At 37.2% G+C, this 17,996-nt stretch overlaps 2 protein-coding genes across 5 annotated transcripts in view; both read left to right on the top strand.

Moving 5' to 3' along the window:
* The first annotated feature begins 364 nt into the window (after positions 1-364).
* On the top strand, positions 365-1,941 carry LOC6042356 (G-protein coupled receptor moody). Its single transcript, XM_001851432.2, has 2 exons — positions 365-823; positions 880-1,941. The coding sequence occupies exons 1-2, from the start codon at positions 464-466 to the stop codon at positions 1,939-1,941; spliced, it is 1,422 nt and encodes a 473-aa protein (XP_001851484.1). The 5' UTR covers positions 365-463.
* Positions 1,942-2,535: 594 nt separating this feature from the next.
* The window catches only part of LOC6042357 (sphingomyelin phosphodiesterase), a 30,516-nt gene continuing 15,055 nt past the window's right edge, over positions 2,536-17,996 (top strand). For all 4 annotated transcript variants that reach the window (XM_038257674.1, XM_038257672.1, XM_038257675.1 and 1 more), the window contains exons 1-2: positions 2,536-2,783; positions 12,817-13,007. The gene's annotated coding sequence lies outside the window, so the exon portion shown is untranslated. The remainder of the gene's footprint in view (positions 2,784-12,816; positions 13,008-17,996) is intronic.

The following is a 17,996-nucleotide window of genomic DNA, read 5'->3' as shown; positions in this document are numbered from 1 at the left end:
TTCGGAATTCTTTTTTTTGTTGCACTTTTTAGCACTTTTTTGTTGTGTGAGGGACGCACGTCTGACTCGCTTCTCTGCTAATCGCAGATTCAAAAAACATGTATTTTTTCGTCGTTAATTAAGATTAAAAATTAAAAAAAAAATTAACACGAGCGAAAGAAAAACTAAACGTTTTTTATCTAATTATTTTTTGAAAACTTTTGTTTTTTAACAAAACTTTGAATTCCCGGGAAGCATCCCATTCGTTATCATCGTGACTTTTCCAAGCAATTGATAACAACGAAAAGCCGATTTCCCGTCAATCATCCAAAACCTATATAAGTGATAGCCAATTCTGGTCGTAAATTTCATTCGCGCGCGTCCTACACCAGGAACGTCAACCCACGTGTCTGGGAGTGTGTGTACCTAACCTCGCTAAACTCGCAATATGGTGCCACGTGGATAACCCAAAATTCCAAGGATAATGTCCCTGGAAATCGCTCCCCACGTGTACCAGTGGCTGACGGCGTCCAACTTTACCGCCGGAACGCACCAGGACCTGCAGGAACCGATGAGTCGCGACACGAACCTGGTCGGATATTGGGAGCAATCGCTGAAGAATCTTACTACGCAGCAGCGAACCGTGTTCACCGTGATTGTTATCTTGGTCGGGGTGTTGGCGATATTCGGGAACCTGCTGACGGTTATTACGAACGTTCGCCGGAAGCAACGGCATCTGTTCCGGGTTTGCCTGCTGACGCTGGCCTTGAGCGACATTTGCTTCGTGACCGTGACCTCGATCGTGTATTTGTCGCAGTTCAACACGGAGTACAACTCGTTGTGGGTATGTTGAAATGATGTTCCTTTTTCAAACAAGATTATAAAAGATTAAATTTTCAGACATTGGGAGAAGTGGCATGCAACTTGGCACCATTCTTCCAAACTATGGCCGTCCTGGTCAACAGCATTACCCTGGTAGCGATCGCTCTCGATCGCTACATGGCCGTTGTACGACTAACCAAAGGAATCTGGGAACCAAGTGGAATCTTTTGCATCATCTGCTCGATACTGATCTGGGGCCTCGCAGCTGGAATATCTACCCCGATGCTAACGCTCTACGAGATCTACAACGTAGTCGTTCTGCTAGCGGACCCAGCTCATCCAAAAGTGATCACCGGTTACTTCATGGCTGAAATGTGCGCCACGGATAAGACCAAGAACGGCTACTACTTTGGAATCGTTTTCACGGTGATCTTCCTGCCAGCACTACTGTCCTTCCTGTGGCTCAACTCCGTAATAGCCAAAGAAATCTGGACCCGTCGCAACCCGATCCAAACCCTGGCCAACCTACCCAAGAAATCCAAGAAACCCTCACCGACGGACACCTCCGGCGATCGCAAAACCACCACCACGACCAACATCAGCTCGACAATCCCAATAGGTCGTCACACCTCCCAAAAGTGCACCTGTATCAACTGCCTGGACGTCAACTCCCCACCCCGGGAACCTCCACCCCCTCCCCCACTTCCCCCAAGACCCGCAACCCACGCTAGTCCCGCAACCAAGGACCGAAAACGGCGCCAACTCCGCATGTTCAAGGCCATCGTGTTCATCATAGCGGTGTTCTTCTGCTGTCGACTTCCGATGTGGGTCTACCTGCTGGTCAAGCTACACGGGGTGGCCAACACCAACTCGCACTGGGTTCTGCACTACACCTTCGGGATCATGGCGATGGTCAACTGTGTGCTCAACCCGTTGATCTACACGTTCCTGAGTGAGACCATCAAGTTCAGCATATTCTGCAAGACGCTCTGTTTGCGCTTTTGGGTGGATCCTTGCAGGAGGAGTTTGGACCGGATGAAGACCAGGGGGTGGAAACCAAAGGAGGAGGTTCGGAAGCCGTGCTGTGCGGCAAGTGCCAAGCGGACATCCCATCGGGGTGGGATATTTTTCGGGGATTAGTCTCGAGTATTTGTTAGTTGTTATGAAAAGTGCAATAATTTTCAAAAATATCAAACTTCGTGTTACTGTGAAATCTCGTTTCAGTGAGATAAGAAAGAAAATCATTGAACTAAATGAAAACGCCTGAATGCTGGCAAGCTAACTATGGTGAAAATGGCTTGGGATGATCAAAATGAAAAACTGAAAACTAAAAACTAAAAACTAAAAACTAAAAACTAAAAACTAAAAACTAAAAACTAAAAACTAAAAACTAAAAACTAAAAACTAAAAACTAAAAACTAAAAACTAAAAACTAAAAACTAAAAACTAAAAACTAAAAACTAAAAACTAAAAACTAAAAACTAAAAACTAAAAACTAAAAACTAAAAACTAAAAACTAAAAACTAAAAACTAAAAACTAAAAACTAAAAACTAAAAACTAAAAACTAAATTCTATTCCTTTTTGATCACCCCCACCTTCCTCTCTTCTCCCGAGTCGCGATCTTTCTCTCACACTCTCCATCTCTTCGAACCGCGACTCGCGTCACCGGTTCTTCAAACGCTCTTCAGCGCCGCTGACCGTTGATACGCGACTCCAGGCCCTAGGGACGATCACTGCTCGCCGCCAGTCGAGTGTTGGCCGCGGTACCAACCGGACGTCGTCTTCGTTTTTTCTCCCTCTCACTCTGTCGTGTTGACCGCGCGCGTGCTGCTCTATTTTTGATTCCGTATCGCGGTTACGAGCTTCCTGGTGGTCAACTGGCAAGTGACCCGGAACAGGCGGTTTCGTCTAGACGGCTTGTGATCAGTGTGGATTACTGCGTGGAGAAAGGTGGAAATCGGGAGCAGTCTTCTCTACAGAGGTTGGTTGGGTGAAACAAGTCGCAGCGGATCTCGGACGGCGCAGAGAGATGACCTGGTAATCCGGTATCGCTCGCGCTAGACGGGGTTCGCGACGGCTGCTACTGTGCAGGGTTGAAGAATTGGCGGGGACGAAACAAGCGTTGGTCCTAGTCTTGCGTCGTACGGAGAAGTGGTGGTACGCAAAGTGGTTGACCTAGCCCGCGATAGTGATAATTGAACTCGCGATCGTTGGCCGTTGCGAAACTCGTCGTGATCTCTGCGGGCAAGTGATGGTGTAGAATCTAGTCTTGACCAGCAGTGTAAACAAAGAGAGCGTTTAAGGACGGTCCGGTACGGTGTTATCTGCGGTCAGTCCACGCAAGTCATGCTACCAAGTGGTGGTGTGTTCCAAGGTGCCATTGATCCCTCGAGTTCTTCCAGCAAATCCGCGATCGTACCGCGCCTTCGGTGGGCAATTTTCCCATAACCAAACCGATTAATTCAGCGCGGTTAATTGCAAAACACATACCGCGTGATTGCCGACACGTGTGGCGAAGACCCGCGGGTGGTAAAAACCAGTGAAAAAAAAAGAAAATTAACAACTTTACCTGATCGCGATCGTGGTAACGAAAAAAAAAAGGAAAACATAATCAAGGGGTAGCAGGAAGACGGACCCCCCTTTGCTCAGATCCTCCACGGAAAAGTGAATCGATGGAAACCGTTTCGAAATGGTTCGCAAAATGCCAACAACTGTAGCAACAACAACAACAACAACAAAAATTGAAACGATCGAAACGAAAGAGAGAAGATAAAGGCAAATTTTAGCAAGTGAAGCAGTGAAGTACGCAGGCTAACGAAACTCCTTAGGAGGAGTTGTGTGTGTGTGTTTGTGCATGTGGACTAGAGAGTTGAATAATTAAGAAAAACGAGCTTATTGAAGCTGAGAGTTTTCGGTGAAAGATAACAACAAGTCTGCACAAGTCGAGTGGTTTCTCCTCGATCGATCGAAGGGAAAACCAACTTTTAGTTTCGAAAAATGTGTTTAAAAATGTCCAACCCCTCAAAAAAAACATAACTCCACACAATCCGACCTAGATTCGGAGAGGCGACTCGACGGTAGCTGGGCTGGGGAGTACCGTCACTGAATGCTAATTGACTACCGGCCAACACCACTTCTGAATGACGAAGACGGAGACAAAGTGTTTCGAGGAGTTGTCCTTCGCGCATGGAGTTGTTGTGAAGTTTGCGATGTGATGTGACGAATGGCGGTCTCATGTGGTGTAGAATTGCAATTGCAGTAAATGGACGTGTGATTTAGTGCGGGGTGTCTGTTCTTGATGAAGGCTTTACTTGCGTCACGGATTTGATCAGTTTTCAATGTTTGCATCAAATAAATATCAGATCTTTGTTTCTAATGGATACGTAAAAAACTACAATTTTGTTTCTGGAAAGTTTAGCCACATGATTATGATTTATATTAATTATTTATTTGTATTTTTTTTTGTCGAATTCGAGAAAAATCTTCTGAAAATTCATCGCCAAGTATTGATTATTTTTTCAAAAATCACTTTTTGGGAAAGCAATCAAATATAAAGTTTCAATGAAATGTATATTTTTCAGCCTATTAAATATTTCTAGAACGATGCAATAATATTAAAATATGGAAGGTTTTGTGTCATAAAATTAGGTCATTAGTTTGCATAAATATGTTGTGAACAGAAACCATTATTAAACAAATTTGGTTCACTCGAAAAATTCTATGATCGCAACTTTTAGTACCTAAACATGTACAGTCCAGACTCGACTATTATCCGAAGTTTTGTATTTGTTGTATTTGTAGGACTTCGGACAATCGAATCTTGAACAAAAAAATGATTATTTCGTATTTTTATTAATTCGAGTTCTGGGACCTCATTTTAGTCAAATCAAAAAAAAAATCAAAAATTTCAATTCTTTATTTATACATGTAGAGTAAGGACTGCTCCTTTTAAATTACTACAATCCGAGTTCAAGAGTGTGTAGTTCTGTGAATTTTTGGTTACCTTTTAGCATACCAAATACATTTTTTCAGCTTTTCAACACCGCAATTTTGGCCGCCATCTTGGATTTAAACATTCTAAATCACTTCTATAAGAGGGTCATATTCAAGTTACGGAGTTTTTTTTTAAGGTCCAATAAACCAAACTTTTAATTTTTGCTTTTTGGGTGTTTTTAATACCCCTGACTCAAGGTGGTTTCAAAAACACCCAAAAAGCAAATAAAAACTGGAAATTTGGTTTATTGGACCTTGTCAAAAAAAAAACTACAGAGTTCAACAATTAAAAACAAGACAATTTAAAACAAATCGTGATTGGATTAGCCTAAGTGAATTTTTTAACGAGGCCTTCGGATAACCGTATAGGTCATCGCCTTATTTTTCAAGCTATTTAATTCCGTAATTTTTTCGATTTATATTCAAAAAAATGTAACTCGGAATCCTGTAAATTTAGAACAACCATCCCAAAAAGAGAATGTGCAGCGATAAAAAATACTTTTTCAAATGAAACGACTGCCAAAATTATGGTAAAGAATAACAAATAAATAATTGTAAAAAAAAACCTAAACATATTTTTTCAAAAAGCAAAGGATATTAAAAGAATTTTTTGATTGAAAATTCGAAAAAAACATTCACAAAAGAAAAACAAATACATTCCGTTTGAATAATTGAAGAACTTCAAATTAATAGTTTAATTCAATGTTTAACTCGATCAAACAATATTTCGAAAACAGTGAAATTTTTGAAAACTAATTTTCGATTGCAAATTTGATTTCATGTTCAAAATTGTAGTCAGCGACAGAACTTTAAAAAAAAAATAAAAATTGGGCCAAAAGTATAACTTGAATAAAAAAACGCTATTTTACTGTGTTCCTTTTTTCTGAATATCCCGTACCAACACCTACAAATTTGCCGAAGACGCCTTATCGATCAGAAATTCCGTCAAAAGATATAGATTTTTGTGTGGACAGCTGGTAAAATTGTATGGGTACTTGTAATTTGAACAAATTCAAAAAAATACAAAAACAAAATGAACGAGATAGCACCTAAATTAAAAAAAATATATAAATAAAAACCCATTTCCTTCAATGTTAGTCAAATCATTATATTCGACTCAGTTTTGGACTGCTGACATTGCAGACCATGTGCACTAGCCCTATTTGATTTTTTTTATCATGTTTCGAGTCAAATATGATTCAAAAAATGTTTTAAAGCTCTGGAAGGTATCATTTCAGATCGGCCATTTGGCGGCCATGTTTGTTTTAGAAAAACATTCTGTTTTCTAAAACATTTGTTTTAGAGAAACATCTTGATTCAAAATATTTCAAACAAAAAATAGTTTTCTTGTGTTGTTTGTAGAAGCATTTTACACATCGTGATTATTTTTTAACTGCAATTTACTATTTCTGGACCCTGTCATTGACAGTCATTGTTCCAAAATTGAAAGACACTTTCTACGACCTTAAAGTCTGGAGTTTTTTTTAAAAGGTCCTACAAACCAAATTTTCATTTTTTTGCTTTTTGGGTGTTTTTAGAACCACCCAAAAAGCAAAAATTGAAAATTTGGTTTACAGGACCTTTTAAAAAAAACTCCAGAAGTGATTTTGAATTTTAAATCCAAAATGGCAGCAAAATGAAAAAAATAAAAATTTAACCTGAAATTAATTACTCAAATTTTATGAAAAGTAAAAATTAAAAAAGTGAAGAGATTTGTTGACGATTTGTTTTAAACGATTCCATCACAGAGTATGTTCAAGACATTCGATTGCGGGATTTTCGATCCAATGAAAATGTATAATTTTTATTACTTTTATTGTAGAGAAAAACAGCAAAATTAATATTTGTCGCTTACATTTTCAAATGGTCCTATGTGCAAAAAAAAACCCATGGAACATTGGTAGTAATCTAGATTTAAAAAAAAGATTGATTTGTTAAAAACTTTCCAAAAGTGTTCCTAAAAACTATGATTCAAATAAAATTCAGAAAATAAACCAAAAATGGTTCGCAATAACACACGATGTTGCTTGCAAATGAGTGCAGCCGAACGCATATGCCAGCAACTTCACCGCGATCGCGATCGTGCAGCGAAGATTGCTGAAAGTAAATCAACAAATCAAGCCCGACCAAAACCAGCTGTTCAACAGCACCTATTGGGTAATGCGCCGATGACGGAGCCAACACCACCACAAAACCGGGTCCCCATCAATGGTCAAGCGACGCGATGGCGGCCTTACTACGTTAGGCGTGTGCAAAAAATCCCTGTTGCGTGACCGACCTCTAAAGAAGATCACATCACAAACACTGCTGGTTGGTGATCATGCAATATAGAGAGGACCGGAAATTAGTTACCGGTTGACAAACTGTTCGGTCGATTAATGATAATCAACATCCGGCTTCGCCCAGCCATCTTCAGCCTTATTTATTTTTTTCCCAAATCGGTTATGGGTACATACATTGAGAGAAAATTGCACCTTTTTTCGCCCTAACAGATAAAAATTCGTCTTATAGACAAATTTGGGTCCAAAACAGGTCCATCACCCCTATTTTCAACCCGAAACCTTATTCAAAATCGCTCGCTTCGCCCAGTTTCGCGCCGCGTCCACACACACCTCCCATCAATGGAATGAAAGAGAAATGGCCTGGACCCGATCCGAAGTAAGGCAAAGCCATTGTGTGGTGTGTGTGTGTGTGTGTGATTGTGGAATTACTTTCACCTCGAATGGAGACGCCGCCGCCGCCGCCACTTTTGAATTGGTCAATGTGTGTGTGTCTGTGCGGCTCGGCGAGCTTGTTTTGATCAAAATCGCGAAGATATGAATTTACGACGCCCCAACACATAAACTGTTGAACATGAGTAAAGAGAGAGGTGGGTGGCTCCCCGTGTTAAGGTACTCAACACTGCGAACTACAGCGTTGCATGTGGTGCAATAATTTGTATGCATTTTGCTCTCTGTTTTGCACTTTTGCATAAGACTCAGCACAAACGGATAAGCAAATAGCAACTTAGGGGAAAAGTATTTTTTTCATCAATTCACCTAGCTTATTAAAAATTATTTTTTTATATTTTATGACCTTTTCAAGATGATAATTTCGATAAACTACAAAGAGACAAAATGTTGTCAAATTATAATATTCTGTAATAAAAATAACAAAAAAGCTAAATTGTTGAAAAATATATTTAATAAAAATAACAATTTTCAAAGGCTTAAGTTTGAATTATAATTGAACAAATATAGTTTATAATTTACACTGGTAGGCTGAAGGTTATAATCCCTCGGTATTATAAAATCTCAGATCAGGAAACTGTTTTTATAAATCAATCCCAATTAGTTGTTTATTTTTTTTTATGAATATAATACCGTTGCTAATCATTTTAATGTTCATGAACTTGCCCGTCCAGCCCAGCAACAATTTTCTTTTCCTTGAGAACTTGTATATTTCGAAAACAAATCATTGCAAAAATATATGTTGCAACCTTTTTTGCCTTTTGTTTTACTACAAGGTCAGAGGCTCTGATTTTACTTTTAATTTTTTGGCGTCCGCCATTGGATTCAAATCAGTAACCTCTGGACTATTAGTCTAGTGCGTGGTCCGATTGATCTATTCAGGTGGACTTAATTAGATAAAATATATATGTTGAAAAATTGTAGACTTGGAATGTTATATCAGAAAAACATGTTTATTTACACTTAAAAAAAATAAAACTTTAAGTATTTTTTTCAAAATGTCAATAAATTTATATTTTTATTCCAAAACGTTTAACGTAATTTTTGCCCCCTGATTCTATAGAACTCTATACATGTGTTTAATAACTGAAAAATAATTTATCTTTATTAATAGGATTGCATGGACAAGAGTTTTTTTAAACTCAATGAGCAATTCTCTACCAAAACCGAAAATGGATTTTATTTGTATTTTTTGATTTGGCTCAAACTTTATGAGGGCCTTACCTATGACCAAAGAAGCTATTTTGTGTCATTGGTTCACCCATACAAGTCTCCATACAATTTTGGCAGCTGTTCATACAATAATGGTACGTAAATATTCGAATAACTGTTACTTTTGGTTGAATTTTCTGATCAATTTGGTGTCTTCGGCAAAGTTGTAGGTAATGTTGAGAACTATTGAGAAAAAAATTGGTACACGGAAAAAAATTGCCGATTTTTAATTAACATTTAATTCACAAAAACTCAATTTCTCAAAATACGTATTTTTTGATTTTCGAGATTTTTTTATATGTTTTAGAGGCCAAAAGCCCGCAAATTTTAAGCCATAGAGAAACATGGTCAAAAAATCTGCCGCCGAGTTATGATCTTTTGAAAAAATTGTGATTTATGGGAAAAATCGAAATTTCATGCAAAAATAAATTCGACGTAATTTTTAAATATAAAATTGAATTTCCAATCGAAAAGTACTTTACAGATTTTTCGGTAAAAGGCTCTGTTTTAAAGATATAGTCACCGAAAGTTTGATTTTAACGAAATATTTGCAGTTTTCTGATTTTTAAAAATAGTGACCATGAGTGACCATTTCTGAAAATATTTTTTGTTTTGAAAAGTTGACTTAGAAAACTTAAATTTTCGTGTTTCGTTTTGTTTAAGCCGCTGTATCTCAGCAACCAGAGGTCCAATCTTCAATGTCTTTTAGATAATTTTATAGCAAATTTTCTGAACTTTTCAAAAAAAAAATTTCAGATATGGTCACTATTTTTAAAAATAAAAAGACTGCAAATATTTCGCTAAAATCAAACTTTTGGTGGCTATATCTTGAAAACGGAGCCTTTCACCAAAAAATCTGTATTGTACTTTTCGATTAGAAATTCAATTTTATATTTAAAAATTACGTCAAATTTATTTTTGCATGAAATTTCGATTTTTCCCAAAAATCACTATTTTTACAAAAAATCATAACTCGGCGACAGATTTTTTGACCATGTTTCTCTATGGCTCAAAAGTTGCGGGTTTTTGGCCCCTAAAACATTTCAAAAAATCTCGTGAAAAAAAAAGTTAATTAAAAAATCGGCAATTTTTTTTTCCGTGTACCTATTTTTTCTCATTAGTCCTCAACAATACCTACAACTTTGCCGAAGACACCAAATTGATCAGAAATTCATTCAAAAGTTACAGTTATTCGAATATTTAAGTACCAATGAACCAATGAAACAAAATAGCTTCTTTGGTCATTTTTTTTTTTTACTGTGAACAGACACGGACCACTGCGACACTTGCGTATCTATTGTAGTATGATCTGTTCTCAGGTTTTCTGTTTTGCTGCTATACACAGCCTGCCGAACGATCGTCTTCCGTAGCGCTATTGTTTTGAGCGAGACAGTTTTTTGACGAATTATTCGAGCAGTTGCCCCCTCTCATTCCCCAAACCAATCACTCAATGCCATGCCACACGAGCACGAGAGACCGATCCGAAGACGTGGAGATGAGCGAGATTGAGGGGAAATCTCGTTTATTTTTGACCCATCTAGAGATCGTTACCGATCATATAGCCCAATCTTCAGCTCGAATTTTGCCTGAGAGCATGTGACCGAGTCGAAAGTAGCATTTGAAGCTCTTCTCTGTGTATTGCTGCAGAGTTCTTCAACGCTCAGACTCAGTCGCCAACAGATCGTCCGAGAGATTGGATGTGATGGGTTTTGGGGAGGCTTGGGACTTGACAAATCAATTCCCGCAGCAGCCGAAATCCCCTCTCGACCGCCACCTACCCCTTTTGCCTCGCCAGATGGGTTTCAAGCCATCGACCTTCCGCTTACAAAGCGAAACCCGTACCACTAGACCACGGGAGCTCGGCTTCTTTGGTCATAGGAAAGGCCCCCACAAAGTTTGAGTCAAATAACAAAATATAGGGCGTCCAATTTTCCCGGGTTTTGAAATTCCCGGGAAACGGGATAAATATTTTTGGAATCCCGGGAATTCCCGGGATCCCGGGAAATTTTTGAAGCAGTAATAAAATCTATGTTTTCATTATATTTGTTATGTTTTTCAAGCCTAAAATTACAGAATTAACTCAATACTGTGATAATTTACACTTCAATCTTAACAAGGACAGCAGTTTTTAAGATAGCTTAAAACACATTAAAATCGCTTTTTGATGTGCTTTGGAATTTGAATTAACCGGAATTTTATATATATTTCTTTTTTATTTATTTATATAACATGACTACAAAAGCTTAAACAATTACATTGAAACTGTCTAAAACAACAACACTTTAGATAAGTTTAGAATTTTATGTTTTATATTAAAACGTATTTTAAAAAATATCCCTAAGTCACTACCGCCAACTGGAGATAATCGGGACTGCAGTCTGAATAGATACAGGAGATTTTAGAGCAATAAATTTGAAAATTGGTGTACTAATTGTTTTGTAATATTCCTGTTGTAACTAAAATCAATCAAAACAATCAAAACATTAAATAAATAAAATTCAATAGAAAATATTAAAAGCGCAAGGCGGATCTGTAAACTAAATTTTCATCAATTTTCCCTAACAAGCCAAATTAATGCTGATACATGCCGAATACAAATATGAATGCTTTAAAATTCTTATCGAGTCTAAGTATTGAACTATTCATCTAATTTCGGGAATTCCCGGGACAAAATTTAAAAAATCCCGGGATTCGGGAATTCCCGGTTTTGGTAACATCCCGGGATTTTTGTCCCGGGAATTCCCGGGATGGACGCACTAACAAAATACAAAAAATAAAAATAGTCAAAATCGGCCGATTCCGTAGAGGGTTGCTACAATACAAAAATACAACATGTGAAAATCTGGAAAATGACTTCCCTTCCCTTTGGATATATTAACAGAAGAAAAAGGGTCCTGCTCGGAAATCTAAATTATGTTTATTCTCGCCGCATCTGGTTGTTCAAATTCCAAAAATGCAAAAATATTTAAAAAATTCTACGGTAACACAAAAGTAAACGAAGCTTCAACACCCCATAGACGATGTAACGGGCTTTTCGCACCCCTTTTCCACACTCCTCATATTCAATGACGCAATTTTTGCATAATTACGCGCCAAAGTTGTTCAACTCCCATACGGACATCAACCATTTTGCTTGAAATCTCACCGATGATCTGCAGAAATGGTTTCGATAAACATCTTTTTTTTTTTGCTTCAACTACCCAAACCACCATGTGTGAAGAGTTACCAGCTGTTTGTTCCAGGAAATTGTACCTCACTTCGTAACGCTTAAGTTGTTCAACTTAAACTCAGCTAATCTGACGCCGGTATAAAACGTTTGTGTTTCAACATTGCTAAGAGCATTCCGAACATCAAGCAGTGTTCTCAGAAGCTAATTGATTCCGATTAGTTTAGGCTGTTTCAAAACAATTTTATTTGTCTTTTCTTCAAGAAGAATTTGTTGGAGAAATGCTTCATTAAAATATTTATAATTCCTTACAGATTTAAATCGTAATATTGGGATTAGTAAAACAACAACAGGAAATCTAAAAATACACAACTATTGACGCAATTGCATTTCTTTCTCTGCCTGAGCATGTTTTAATTACGTTCTGCCTTGAAAGGTCAAACGTTGACGACCAGCTACAATGTTCACACAGATTGTACGTACTGTTAGTGGCAATTTCCAGAATGAATTGTTCTAAATAACTGTTCTTATCTCAAAGTGCAAAATAAACAACTGCAGCATATCATCTTGACCTTTCAAGAACAGGAAGTTTTTATCACTAACTGTGCCGTTTTACAGCAAAATAAAATAAAACAAAACAGATTGTTTTATTTTGATGAGAAAAATAAACCTCCGTTAGGAATTCATTCAGACTCAAACTTGAATACATAACCACAAATTTTGGGATGATTCACACTCATCTTCAATGAAAAGTAGCTTGGCGATGTCACACCTTCACTTTCGAATTGACAAAACCAAGCAGTTTTAGCACCGTCTCGTACGCATCGCCAAATCTCCACCAACAACTCCACGTAACGCGCCAAAATATTCAACCTTTTCCAGTTGAAATTAATTTCAAGTGTAAATTTTTGCAGCAAAACTTTCTAAAGCACTCGTAAAACGTGGCATTTCGGAAGACGTAAAGAAAAACCCGTCCATCAACAATGAGTTCGCGAGCCAAGGACGTACCGTTGTAATAGGATTACCCCCCACGGTCCGTGCAAAGCTTAGCGGAGAACCTGTTCGCAGTATCGGAACCTCGTGGACACTAAAATTATTTCGCCAGGTGAGTTGTTTTTCCAACCTAACATAAGCCGATCCAATCAAAACAAGATTACCTCCCCTTTGTACGACGATTACGCCCGAAGGTATACTAAAACTGTGTGCCATCTGGTGGCGCTTTCTTTACAAGCGCCACTAAAACGCTTTCACACAGACTGCTATAAATCCGCCAAAACGGCCTCGAGTTGGCCTAGGTCAGCTCGGTCGTGGCCACACGGCATGCTTTCCACCGCTATTACGTCCGCGCATTTCTCCGACCGTGGCGATAAATCTAGGTCAGGCTTAGCCGCTGGATGGGGAGAGGAAGATCGTCAATCTAATCCACACCCCCGCACTCTATTATATACGGTTCAACTTTCCCTTTTAATGTGGCGTGTGGCGGCGACTCTGAATTCCGGAACGAGGAAAGGTTGGCCACGTGTCTGGTGTCTCCTCCCCTCGCGGCGCCACCGGTAGTCCACACAACCCGAGCGAGCTTTGAGGTTAAGGAACTTTCAAAAGGTTCAGCTCGCACTTGTTCGGTGGAAGTTGGAGGTGTGACCGCGGGAACACGTGGGAAGCTGGTGCGAGCTTAGAACGTGCCGAAAATGTAAACAAACGAGTCGACGACGAGATACAGGACCGGACGCGATACAATGCAAGGAAGAAAGGCCAAAAGACGTATAAATCATCTGGTCGTAAAAAGCGCCGCAGCCAAGCTAAACAGAAGGCGACAGATGAACTTTTACGAACTGTTGACGGCGGCGGTGGCTTCGACAGATAGACGGTTCTTCCGCTATTCTTGGATGGGTGCTTTACCGGCTATGATACTTGGACGTAGGGACGTTGAACCTTTTTTTTTGTGGAGCTTGAGATACGTTTGTTTACATTTGTTTTTGTTCAAAGTCTGTTGAGAATGCACTTCAATGATCTAGAAGGGCTTTTAGTGCGGGGTTCAGCGACTTGGGCAATTGAAGCTCTGGCTGGAGGTTCGATCACCTGTACTTGAAATTTACCGTTAGATGAAAATTCAAGAGCCGTATGCTGAATTTAAATATTTGACTTGAGCAACTTTATTTAAAACTGTTTAAATGTAAGGCTTGGTCTTTTAAAATTATGAAAACATTTTTATCATCAGATTATAGAAAAAATCCAAAATGATTAATTTGTTTGCTTTCAAAAGCATGCTACATAAGAGAAAAGCATGTGTTTTCACCAGTCACCTAATGTTGGTATATTAGTATTTTAATTAGAGGTGAGTAAAACCGCTCTTTTTCAGGAGCCGCTCATTTTCGTTTACTCATTAAAAAGAGCGGCTCTTCCGCTCTTTTTCAAAAAAAAATATGAAAAAGCTGTTTTTAAGAATGGTGTGATTTTTTAAATTCGTTTACTGGACTTTTATATCTTATTTGAAAATAAAAAACGAGATGATGCGGTTGGAAACTACAGTTGTTGGTGGTTTCTACTTCAAGATTTGTACTCAAACCTACACGTTAAATAGCACCGAAACTTAAATCTAAGCTTTGGAGATAAGGGACCATCCATAAACCACGTGGACACTTTTTTGGGAATCTGTTACCCCCCCCCCCCCCTTCGTGGACAATTGTCCATACAAAAAAAATCTTTTTTGTATGGATCGTGGACAATCGCCATACCCCCTAAAGTGTCCACGTGGTTTATGGATGGTCCCTAATTGCTATTCGTTTTACGAATCTGCGCTTATTTCTACCAAAATAGAACAAATGCTGATATTTAATTTGGAGAAAATATTCTGTGAACTCTTTTTCACATTCTGATTCTGAATTCTATAAATTTTTAAGTTTAATCGGGCAAGAAGAATTATTTTTTTATCAAATCTCGTGGGCTAGTTGTACAATGAAAAGCTTTTTTTTTTTGTTTAGAAAATCATTCACCTTTTTTGTGAGCAATGGTTTGTTCGCTCTTTTTAGTGAACCGGCTCTTTGAGCAGCTCGCCCTTTTTTTGCCCACCTCTAATTTTAATGCTCTATTACACCTTCTAAAAAGTTTTCTACAGATTTAAACTAATGAACAACTTAGTTGGAAATGAGAAAACAAGTTTATATTGGAAGTCTTGCAAAACAATTTATGCATATAGTGAAAATCTGCAAATTTGACAAAAATTGGACCGAATCTTTAATCTATCAAACAAATCTTTGCAGGTTAAAAAATGTCAAGATAATAACAAAAGGCAATTCTAAGTTCTTAAAAATTATCAATTGTCATCAATTTGTTATTCCAAATTCAGTATTTTTAGTTGACAGCAAGTTCAAACGAAATTTTACCTTGTGTTATAGCACAAAAAATTGTATTTTGGTCGTGTAAAACATGTCAAAACATAAGAACTTTAAAAAACTTCAAAAAAATATTTTTTAAATATTTTGCTTAATTGCATTTTTAAATAGTAGAAAACATTATTTTTCTAGACTTTGGAGAATACATCAAGTTTATCAGAAATATTGTTTTCAAGATAGATTTATTTTCAAAAAATCGTATCTCAAAACCGTAAGTTTTTCACTATGTAACGCGATATTTTCGGAGGTTCGATAAAAATATTTTCAAACAAAGACGCTTTGGCTCAGACACCGCCAAAACAACATTTTATGTTTTTATACGACCTTTTCAAAAGTTTTGGTATATTTTCCAAGCTACAAATTAATTTTTCTTTTATGGTTTTTGCGAAAATAGTCAATGTTTTGATTTTTTAGCCACCCTTATACGGTGCCCTTGTAGCCAAGGGGGCATTCATAAACAACGTGGACAGTTTAGGAGGGTGGGGGTTTTGCGATTGCCCACGTTCCATACAAAAAAAACATGTTTACGAAACAGTAAAAAACAATCCTAAATAACATACGAATCGCACTCATAGCTGTTCGTATTATATACAGTCTAGACTCGATTATCCGAAGTTTCGATTATCCGTAGGTTTGTACGGGACTTCAAATAATCGAATCACGATAAAAAAATGTTTTTTTTTTTTCTATATTGGTTTTTACTTTTTCTTGTTTTTAAGATTACATTCGAGTTCTGTTACCCCATATTATTTGATTTGATTGTCTATCATAGGCCTGCCCAACGTCCGGCCCGCGGGCCGTTTCCGATCCTTGTGGCCCGCGACGGCTTTTCAAAATAATTCTATGACCGGCCCTTAAGGCTGTTCATAAAATATTAAATAAATAAATTGATTGTCTGAATCAAAAAAATAATCTTAAGAGCAAATTTTATAATATTATAACAACATTCTTTGTGTTTGAATTAAATTCTTATAATTTCTACATCGATATTCCCAAACTGAAAAATTTTGCAAGAAAACAAAATGATCCATTTCGTAAAATTGTGAAATTTATGAAAAAACTTGGATTGTTGTCCAAAAATGTACAAAAAGACACTACAATTAAGTTTCTTTCGGTTTTTACTGTGTTTACTTCAGATCGAAGTTTTTTTTTCTATTTTCTATATTTTTAAATAAATAAGTAAGCAAAAGCTAATGAACTTTTCCTTGAATTTGGAAAATAACGCATTGATACATATTTTCAACACTTTTTAAATTTAGCTTGTGTTTAAAATCATTTTAAAATATTTTTTAAAATATTTGAATAAAGGTGCACAAAAACGCAAAAAAAGTTTGTTTTTTAAAAGGGATATTCGAATCCAAATTTCGTTTGAATAAACTTTTTCATGTCTAATTGATTTTTTAAATCTTGGTGTTGAGAAAATTAAACTTAAAAAATTGCAACGACCATTGAAATTTGAATGTTTTTTTTTTTTTAAATAAAAATTTGCAATCGTTAAAAACAATAACTATACAATTTTAAACAAACAAAAATTAAAATAACTCAAATAAACTCGTTTTTGACTGTTATCCTTGTTTTTCATTCTTAAAATCAAGATTTAGGATTCTTATTTGCAACACTAGTTCTTTTATTTATTTTTTATAATTAAACAAAAATGTGTTAACTTCTTCAACTTTTGTCAAATATTAGTTTCGGCCCGCCACTGCTTCAGAAACATCAGATCTGGCCCGCAAGGCCAAAAGGTTGGGCACCCCTCTGTCGTTTTATGGCGATATGATGTATACGCCATTTTGGACATTTTCAATTTTATTGTACAGTCTGATAAAGAATCTTAAAAGCTACCTCCAGACGAAAGAATTTTTCAAAAAACTGCTCTGGGGCCCATTTTATTAAGCAAACAAACAATGATGTATACGCCAATTTGATTCATCATGATGTATGTATACATTGAGAATTGCTAGAAGTAAAATTCAATTCTGTTTAAATGTTGATTTAAGGTTTTGAAACCAAGACAAGACTTGGCAATATTTTATTACATTATTTTGATTTAATTCTTAAAAGGACGTCCAATAGGCGTCATCCATAAAGTACGTCACGTTCTGTGGGAAGAGGGGGGTTTTGAGTAAGCGTGATATTGCGTGTTAAAAACATAGGGAAATCGTGACAAAGGGGGGTGGAGTAAATTTTGGCTGATTTCAATGTGACGTACTTAATGGATGACACCTTATCCACATCCACGTAGATACTTTTTGAAAATTCTAAACCCACCCACCTCCCTTGAGGACAATTGTTCATGCAAAAAATGTGTTTATGGAGCGTAGACAATCGCTAAGGGAGCGTTCTTTTATTGCGTAACGCAAAAAATCGGATTTTTAGACCCCCTCCTCCCCCTCGTGACAAAATTTCCATACAAATTTAAAAAAAATGTATGGAGCGTAACACGGCCTCCAACCCCCCTCCCCCCAACTGCGTTACGTAATAAAAGAACGCTCCCTAATACCCTCCCCCTCCCCCTTAAAGTATCCACGTGGACAATGCAATAAGGGATCCGCTCAGCTGTCAAAATAGCTGGCACAAAAAATATAGCCAGCTTTGATCAAGCAATGTATACATACATCATTGGGAAGTAAAAGTAGTGATTTTTTATTGCTATTTTTTCGGCCAAATGATGTTTGTGGTTTAAAATCGTAGAGAATAGGAAA

This window comes from Culex quinquefasciatus, chromosome 2, assembly GCF_015732765.1.
Source record: "Culex quinquefasciatus strain JHB chromosome 2, VPISU_Cqui_1.0_pri_paternal, whole genome shotgun sequence".
Classification (NCBI taxonomy): Eukaryota; Metazoa; Arthropoda; class Insecta; order Diptera; family Culicidae; genus Culex; species Culex quinquefasciatus.
Note: the sequence above shows the minus strand (reverse complement) of the source record. Positions and strands in the feature narration are given on the sequence as shown.